Here is a 10108-nt window from a genome sequence, read left to right as displayed (position 1 = left end):
GGTGTCTTAACACCTCGACACTACACCTTTCACGCTACAACAAATAGATACATTATATACATACGCATATAATTATTCCACTCACCTCAAAGTCTTCGTGTAAGATAGCCGAACTTGCAACGTCAATGTAACGTACCTATTACATTTTAGCACATAATCAATTCACAACTCAAGTCGGTCAAGCAACTCACTTAACAATCTAGAGTCTTTTGACCCTAAGTGCAATCCCGACCCATTTTGCACCTTTAACCCTAATAATGGGTTAACTTCACCAAAAACCCTAACTTTAGCCAATTAAGGTCTTAACACACTTTTAACCACAAAGTTAACTCGTTTTCATACATGCAAGACAACCTAGGTCATCAAAGACCCATTTGACCCATTTCTAGGTCAACACACCCATTTGGGTCACCCACAACCCAAATCACACCCACTAACATTAACTATAAGTGTATTAGTATTTACTTAGGTCTTTAAGACCCATTTACCCTTTCAAAACCCTAAATATTAAACTGTTGGGCCGAATCATTGTTGGGCCGTGATTAGTTGATTGGGCTGAGATAATCCCATTTTCTGATTGGGCCGAAATGAAAGAGTTATATAGAATTAGTTAAGATATAAATTAGAAAAAAACTGAACATAGCACATGGTTTGGGGGAGATGTCGGGAAGCGAGAGGTCGCGGGATCGAGCCTTGTCTGAGACATTTTATTTTTGGGAAAAGCTTGTGAGGTAGTTAAGTTATATTTATTATTATTATTATTATTATTATTATTATTATTATTATTATTATTATTATTATTATTATTATTATAAAAGTAACACTAAATATTAAAATTATGAATATTATCATCAAAAGTATTACTATCATTATTAGTATTATTATCATTATTTTTATTAATATAAATATTAGCATCATTATTATTATTAGTAAAATCATTATTTTTATAATTGTTATTATTAGTATTCATTATTATGAAAATTAACATTTTTATTAAAAAGTATCATTTTTATTAAAGTTATCATTTTTATCATCTATATTAAAAGTATCATTTTTAACTCTATTATCATTATTATTATTTATATAATTAATAATATTATTTTAGTATTACTATAATTTTAACAAACAAACTATATATATATATATATATATATATATATATATATATATATATATATATATATATATATATATATATATATATACTACATATAACATAACAAAATTTATATTTTTATTAATTTTAAATATATAAAATGAATATATGAAACATATAGGTTAATAATATAAAAATAATATAACTAATAAAATTATATATATATATATATATATAACTTTGTTCAATTACAATTATGTGTGTTAATATATATACAAATGATATAGGTTCATGAATCCGAGGCCAACCTTACATTGTTCAGTTCTGTTGTATGTATATTTTTACTACAAAATATCGTATGGTGAGGTGCATTACTCCCTTTTTATATATATGTTTGGGCTGAGAATACATGCGTTGTTTTATAAATGTTTTACGAAATAGGCACAAGTACTAAAACTAATTCTATGTGGGTTTAAACCAGAAATATACCCTTAGTTTGGTAACATTAAACTACTTGTCTATGTACGGTAGGCGCGAATCCTAAAGATAGATCTATTGGGCCTGACAAACCCCATCCTGACTATGGGATGCTTTAGTACTTCGAGGTTATTTTAAACACACCTGATCTGGTGTACTTCAGAGGGTAAAACATGAACGTTAAGGCTTGTTACCGGGTGCCTACAACTTATAGAATACTTTTATACACTTGCGAGTGTACATATCTATAAACGGAAATCTTGTGGTCTATTAATATATTGAAATGATTGTTATGATAAACCTATGAACTTACCAACCTTTTGGTTGACACTTTTAAGCATGTTTATTCTCAGGTACAAATTAAGTCTTCCGCAGTACATTTGCTCAATTGAAAGATATTACTTGGAGTCATTCATGGCATATTTAGGTCAGTACCTCGCAATGAGACCAGATGTTGATGACTTCATCCAGGTGGATTAGGACGGGTCTTCACAGATGAAGACTCTCGCACTTTATATTTATGACTGATGGACTATTATGGACAAAACCGTATGGACATATCAAATAATCCAGGACAAAGAACAATTAACCCATGGTAATAAACTAAAATCAACACGTCAAACATCATGATTACGGAAGTTTAAATAAGCATAATTCCTTTTTTCATATTTAATTGTACTTTTAATTATCGCATTTTATTTACTGTAATTTTATTTATCGCACTTTTATTTATCGCAATTTCATTATCGTTATTTACTTTACGCTTTAAATTAAGTTTTATATATTTAATATTTTATATTAGGTTTTAACTGCGACTAAAGTTTTAAAATCGACAAACCGGTCATTAAACGGTAAAAAAAACCCCCTTTTATAATAATAATACTACTTATATATTTATATATTTACAAATATAGTTTTAAAAAATATAGCGTTAAACTTGGCGAGTTCCCTGTGGAGGAACCAGACTTACTAAAAACTACACTACTGTACGATTAGGTGCACTGCCTATAAGTGTTGTAGCAGGGTTTAGGTATATCCGCTCTATAAATAAATAAATAACTTGTGTAAAATTGTATCGTATTTAATAGTATTTCCTTGTAAAAATATAACTATTTTGTATACACCTCTACGCACATCAATATATATTAATTAAAATTAAAAATTATGTGATTGGATGAGGGAGGAACTCACGGAACATATTCAGCTCGTCACCCCATGACTAACGAAATTTGGAGGAACTAACTGACGCCCCGTTAGGGGCCGTCAGATTTCTTCAGATGTTGCCAACTAGAACTGACGGAGCAAAGAAACGCTTGGTTGGAGGTGGTCTTACGTAAGTGATGCCATTTTTTTTTTTTATTCGTTAATAAATTTTTTTCTCACAAGGAACTAATAACATAAAAACCAATAATTTTCATCTATACATGAAAGGACCTATCAAAAAATGCACATGAGATATCGGTGAACCTCACAACTAGAGATCCAACCTACTAACAACCTACCTAGAAGACTAACTAAAGACGAGTCAAACTGGGGAAAAACAAATACTATTGACAGAGAACTACTAATCACAAACAACAAGCTAAACAACAAACGTAATATCTCTCTGCTAACCACAAAACAAATCAAGGACAAACAAATTAAAACCATCAAAGACCAAACGAACACAACAAATCAAGATACGACCAAAGTAATTCATTGGCAACCAAGCTTGTCGGCAGCAAAAGAAGCTTTCTTCCTCTCGAGCTAGGCTTAATAATTTTTCCATCGACCTTTGCACGGTTCACAATTTTTTTGAAACGGGACAAGAATGTTTAAGATAAAAGGGTTTGAAAACACGTTAACCTAGATCAAAGTTAAAGTTTCTTATAAACATTATTATACACACGGAGACCATTAAAGTTTATTAAATTGTGTTTATACGCCACTCATATATAAATACGATTTTGTAGGCCATACGAATTTATATATTGATCAATTTATGCCAAATTTTGCATAAAAACTCTTCTGAAAAATGTAAGCATACACAAATTTCTTAACTAACGCCACAATTATGATTCAAGTTTTCTCCAACTATATGAGTAGTTTCATTGTAAAAAAATTACAATAATTTTTATTTTTAACATATTTGCTTTATGTGAATAAAATACAAATTTCGTGTAACACCGGCCATTTTTTTTTAAACACAGCGGAAGACTTTTATATTAAAATCTCAATATTTAATACATCACAATAGATATCCACATAATTAAGTTTAAGTTTACACAACGGTGTTACATTATTACAAAACACTATTTAAACAAAGTTCACATCAGAGTAAGGTTGTCAAACATGTCTTCTGCATTAGCACCCATCCCGACTAGCAGTACCTAAACCTGAAAGGAGAAAATATGTGGGGGATTAGCGCACCGCTAAGTGAATGGAATCTATCTAATAGATATAGCTTAAGTCACACACAAGCTATATACTAACAACACTACTTGCTAACTACCAACTAGCATACAATAAGACAATACGAGGATCGGCGGCTTGTACGAGCACACGACTCTCAGCTGATCGGGCTTGATTCTACCGATAGTCCCTGCTACTCAATTCACAGTATAGTTATCCAGATGCAGGGGATGCATCATTTACACTATACTCCACAATCAGTAGGCTATGGACCCAACCTCCCATAGGCACGGTTGACCTCATACGAACTCTAACCTCTCCTAGGCACGGTCTCTAGTCTCCAGTCTCTCTAGGCCCGACTGGTGCCATTCACACAGTGTACATATAATTTACACACAACATCAGGCACACTATATTATTCTAACATGGCAATCCCTACACTATGCATGGTAAAAGAGTCGACCAAAGTAGCATGATATGCTACTTAAACTCTATCCGGAGATAGACCCACTCACCGATTATCAGCAACTACTCAGTAATTAATTCTGAGCTTCTTCCTTGTTCTTATCTCCTGAGAACAATAAAAACTAAGTTAGAATAGTGTCTCAATCAAAATTAGACACACTGACAGCACATTTCAGCAAATTAGTAAAAAAAAGCGTTCGCTAAAAATTCATGCTTAACACTTATGCATTTTCAAAATTTATATCCTAAAAATCATAAAAATACGCGGGCAGCATAACTGCTATAATTCAACACTTAGTAAAATATTTTGCCCTCAAAGACACACGGTCGACTGTCTCACACAGTCGACCGACTGTGTCCACACACTCGGTCGAGTGTCTTCTCACTCGCTCGACTGACTAAGTCAAAACATCTGGTCGAGTGTCAGGAGACACTTGGCCGAGTGTGTTCATCTGATGAAGAAGATGAACACAGCTACGGGTTTAACCTAAAATTCACCATTTATTGCTCTAGAGCTCGTTTCTTACCTCAAAACAGACCAAATCAAGTATACTAAACATCAATAAACACAAACCCACAAGATTTTGACACAAACAACATGAAAATCAACCATTTTGACCCAAATTGAACTTTTAGTAAAATTAACACAAAAACTCCATTTTCACAAAGATTAGAGCTTGAAACACTTCGATTCTTACCTCAAAAGACTCAGTAAACTGTAAGGAACAAGATGATACACAAGATTTGAGCTCTAGAACACTAATTAGCAATCTAGGGTTTGATGGTGAAGATGAAGTGAGTACGGTTGTGTTTTGGGAAATTTCTAGAGAGATGGAGAGAAATGAGCTGAACCAACAGCTCTCTAGTCACTTATTTGGGTTAAAACCCATACCCCTCAATACACGGGTATTTATCAGTTATCTAAAATCTTTCGTACCTCGTTAGGCGGCCCTAACGGAGTCCAAATTAAATAAACAAACATGTTCTGTGACCCTTGTCACAAACTGGTCTTGATCAAATAATAAAATAAAACTATTTACATAATTAAAAATAAAAGCATATAAAACACATAATAAAATTCTAAGGGCAAAATAGTCCACTTACAACTAGCCCAGGTCCCAGTCTGTTACATTTCGGTGGCTTACAAAATCATTCTTAAATGTGGGTGGTCTAAAAACAAAAAACGATATATTTGGGTGACTTTCTAATGCATAATCCTATATATTAGAATTTGTAAATTGTATGTATTTAATACTCAGTAATCCAATCTAATATTTATCATTTTTATGTGTGCATTAGTTACAAATTTTGATATTTAAGAAATTTACGACTTTATTTAAGAATTACGACTTTATTTAAAACATTTTTATGAAGACAATACATTAGTAAAACTCTTAGTAAAGACAAAACATTCAAAAGACTCCAAATATTAGAATTTATGTAGACTTTTACTAGTCCACTTGAAATGATCATTTGATTAACATGACATAATAACACTAATTGAAACAACGAAGTAAAATAACATTTGAAACCTAACCATTAGAACATTGAGAACAACATAGTGCGCACATGACAAACTATATACTGTATAATGTTACATCTAAACTCTTGCAAACAACTAACATCTGAAACTAACCATTACAATTAGGGATGACAATGTATCAGATGTAGATCGGGTGATCTCATATACATATAAATTTTTTTTTTTTTAAATTCATATCCATCTAAATATAATTCATTCATCCTTATTCATATTCGTCAGACTAAGAGGGTAGGGGATATTCGTTGGATGTTTATTATTAACCTTTTTTTTAAGATCTTTCTATTATATTACACAACAATAATGGTATCCAATTAATATAGATACGTGTAATCTTTAATATTACTAATAGTTGCATATGTTTTGAGCTACTTTTGATTGTTATTAGAGTTGAGTGTGATTAATGTATGCATTTTGATTTGATATACCGGTAATTAAAAAAACATATAACATTAGATATGCAAAAAATATATGAATTTAATAATACATATAGTTGTATCTTTATAATCTATATATTCAAGAACATTTTAATAATTTCATAATGTACTGTATAAGGATATGTTAATGGATATCTATAAGTTTTAAAGGGGGTAATGACAATCAGAATAAGACTATGGGATCTCAATCAGAACAGGTTTAAGGCTTTAAATGTCTTGAGGGAAGAGAATAAAGAGATGGATGAAGAAGAATGTGATGTTAATGACATTATAAATGAAACAGATGAATTCATGGCACATAAAGATTCGGTGGGTGCAAGTACACCCAGTACAACGGTTCTCAGTGTTTAGCATCGCATCATGGAACATTCGCGGTCTGAATCGTGTCCCCAACCAAAACAAGGTTGTGGATGTTGTTAAAGGTAATAAACTTTGTATGTGTGCTATTCTCGAATCCCATGTTCTTGTTAATAAGTTGAGTAGTATTTGTAATAAAGTGTTCCCTACTTGGCAATGGTCTATAAATAGCAATCGTTGTCAGGGTGGAACGCGAATCATTACTGGGTGAGATCCCTCGGTTGTGACAGTTATGGTGTTAGCAACGTCTGATCAGGTTATTCATTGTTTACTCGAGTTTGTGGTAGACCATAAACGATTTTATGCTTCTTTTGTGTATGCTGATAATTCGTATAAGATGAGGCGATCATTATGGAGTGACTTGAATATGCATTCTGTGTTTGTGGGTAATAATCCATAGGTTTTAATTGGTGACTTTAATGTTTCTTTAGAGTTGGAAAAGTCATCGAGTGGATCATCTAATTATCTCTGGCCATGAGAGAATTTAAAGATTGTATTGAACAGATTAGAATGTCTGATATTAATCATACGGGATTTCAGTTCACTTGGAATCAACGCCCAAATATGTCAACTGGTATTTTGAAGAAAATCGACCGAGTTATGGCTAATGACGTATTTATAAATGGGTTTACTAATGCATTTGAACTTTTTGAGCCTTATAGGATCTCAGATCATTGCCCGACGATTCTAAGAATTCCAAGTAATGTAGTGTCGAAACCTAAGCCTTTTAAGTTTTGTAATTTTATTACAAAACATGATGATTACATGGAAACGATTCGAAGTAACTGTGATATGGATATTTATGGTTGCCATATGTTCAAATTGGTGAATAAACTGAAAGGGTTGAAAAATCCTCTTCGTAAACTTGAATGGCAACGTGGTAACTTACATAAAAGGGTGTTTGAGCTGTGTGAGAAGCTAGATGTTGCTCAACGTGAGCTGCATGTTAGTCCTAATTCTTTGATTACTCGACACACTGGAGCTCAATGTTTGCGAGATTATAATGTTGCGGTAATTGAGGAAGAATTGTTTTTGAGATAAAAAGCGAAAATCGATTGGTTACGGGTGGGTGATTGTAATTCAAAATATTTTCACAGTGTTGTCAAATCTCGAACCAACAGAACTCGTATCCAGTCAATTGTGGATGGAAATGGTACAAGAGTCGAAGGGGCTAGGGTGGCAGACTGTTTTGTTAAGCATTATGAGTCTTGGGGACATCACAACCTACCACTTTGCTTCTTCATCAAGATGAACTATTTTCAAACAATTTATCTACAACAGCCGCAAGTGATATGATTAGTGAGGTTATGGCAATGGAGGTGAAGGATGCCATATTTAATATTGGGTCTGAAAAGTCTCCCGGGCCAGATGGTTTCAATGCCGAGTTTTTTAAATCATCGTGGATTATCGTTGGAGATGATGTCACTAAAGCCGTACTTGATTTCTTCAAGAATGGTAAACTTCTTAAGAAAATAAATCATACGGTTATTACTCTTCTTCCAAAGGTTCAGACTCCAAGCAAGATAACTGATTATCATCCCATCTCCTGTTGCAATGTGATTTACAAATGCATCAGTAAAGTTATTACAAATCGCATTAAATTGAGTTTGGATGAGGTGGTGAGCTGTAATTGGTTGGCTTTTATTTTTGGGAGGAGAATTTCGGATAACATCCTTCTTACGCAGGAGCTAATGAAGGACTATCACACGGATAAGGGTGTTACTCGGTGTGCTTTTAAAGTTGATATTCAGAAGGCTTACGATATAGTGGATTGGGGTTTCTTGGAAAATGTTCTTCGTGGTTTTGGCTATCCGGCTATCATGGTTCAATGGATCATGAGGTGTGTGTATTCTACATCTTTCTCTATTTAGTTAACGGAAATCTTCACGGTTTTTTCAAAAGAAAGAGGGGTCTTCGTCAAGGAGATCCATTGTTGTCATATCTCTTTACATTGGTGATGGAGGTGTTATCCCGTTTGCTTCAGAAATGAGTGGAGGAAGAGAGCAGGTTTCGGTTCCACCCAAAGTGTGAGAAGCTCAAGATCATAAATCTTTATTTTGTCGAAGACTTATTTCTATTTTCCCACATTAACTTTGAATCTGTTAGGGTTCTTTCCGAAGCTTTGCATGACTTCCATTTGAGTTCTGGTCTTGCGCCGAGTATGGCGAAGAGCACAACATTCTTTTGTAATGTGTCCCAATGTTTGAAGGATATCATCCTAGATGTTTTACCTTTTGAGGAAGAAAAGATTCCGGTGAAATATTTGGGAGTTCCATTAGTGTCTTCGAGCCTGCTTTATCGGGATTGTAGGGTGTTGGTAGACCGTGTTAAATGTAAGATCCAAGATTGGAAGAATAAATTTCTTTCTTTTGCAGGTCGGGTTCAACTTATATTGATATCCTAGATGTTTTACCTTTTGAGGAAGGAAAGCTTCCGGTGAAATATTTGGGAGTTCCATTAGTGTCTTCGAGCCTGATTTATCGGGATTATAGGGTGTTGGTAGACCGTGTTAAATGTAAGATCCAAGATTGGAAGAATAATTTTCTTTCTTTTGCAGGTCGGGTTCAACTTATATCCTCGGTCATTACGTCCATGCAGCTATATTGGCAATCTATGTTTATTATTCCGGATGCTATCGTAAAAGAAATTGAAGCTCTAATGAAGGGTTTCTTGTGGTGTCAAGGAGATATGAAAAGGGGTAAAGCCAAAGTTAAATGGTCGAATGTCTGTTTGCCGAAGGAAGAAGGTTTGGGTGTGAAATGCTTGAAAGACTGGAACATGGCTTTGATGGTTACTCATAATTGGCGGCTGATCACCAACAAGCACTTGTTATGGGTTAAATGGATTCACGAATACCGTTTAAAAGGTATGAGTTTCTGGGATGTTCCGAGTGTTGCTGGTGCAAGTGTAGGGTGGCGAAAACTGCTTGTGATTAGAGACACTGTTTAAGACAGATTTATCACTCAAATTGGTAATGGTAGGCTTGCTTTTGCTTGGCATGACATTTGGAGTGATAATGGGCCTCTTAACTTATTTATTATAAGCAGAGACATTCATCTTGCTGGGTTCTCAAGATATACTAAAGTGTGTGACATATGTGTTGATGGTAGTTGGTTATGGCCGCCAGATTGGGTGTCTAAATATCCGCTGCTTAATAGATTAAATGTTCTTGTTTTCGATGATACGCCGGACCAATTTAAATGGAGAAATTATGATGGGGACTTGCAAGACTTCTCTGTTGGTGCAGTTTGGAACTCCATTCGGAATCGGGAACAGAGTGTCTTGTGGTATGATATAGTTTGGTTTGCTAATTGTGTGCCTAGGCATGCGTTTATGGTTTGGTTA

At 33.9% G+C, this 10108-nt stretch overlaps 2 protein-coding genes across 2 annotated transcripts; both read left to right on the top strand.

The window, feature by feature from the left end:
* Positions 1-7237: 7237 nt before the first annotated feature.
* LOC139900386 (uncharacterized) lies at positions 7238-7804 on the top strand. Its single transcript, XM_071883160.1, has one exon. It carries the CDS (start codon positions 7238-7240, stop codon positions 7802-7804), a length of 567 nt encoding a protein of 188 aa, XP_071739261.1.
* A 272-nt stretch (positions 7805-8076) lies between these two features.
* Positions 8077-9712, top strand: LOC139900385 (uncharacterized). The gene is made up of 2 exons (XM_071883159.1): positions 8077-8603; positions 9139-9712. The coding sequence occupies exons 1-2, from the start codon at positions 8077-8079 to the stop codon at positions 9710-9712; spliced, it is 1101 nt and encodes a 366-aa protein (XP_071739260.1).
* Positions 9713-10108: the final 396 nt, after the last annotated feature.

This window comes from Rutidosis leptorrhynchoides, chromosome 3, assembly GCF_046630445.1.
Source record: "Rutidosis leptorrhynchoides isolate AG116_Rl617_1_P2 chromosome 3, CSIRO_AGI_Rlap_v1, whole genome shotgun sequence".
NCBI classification, from domain to species: domain Eukaryota; kingdom Viridiplantae; phylum Streptophyta; class Magnoliopsida; order Asterales; family Asteraceae; genus Rutidosis; species Rutidosis leptorrhynchoides.
Note: the sequence above shows the minus strand (reverse complement) of the source record. Positions and strands in the feature narration are given on the sequence as shown.

Coding starts and splice junctions, on each gene's coding strand:
- LOC139900385 (XM_071883159.1), top strand. CDS start 8,077: ATGGAGGTGAAGGATGCCATATTTAATATTGGGTCTGAAAAGTCTCCC. Junction 8,604..9,138: donor ATGGTTCAATGGATCATGAG/GTGTGTGTATTC, acceptor TTTCTTTTGCAG/GTCGGGTTCAACTTATATTG.
- LOC139900386 (XM_071883160.1), top strand. CDS start 7,238: ATGAGAGAATTTAAAGATTGTATTGAACAGATTAGAATGTCTGATATT.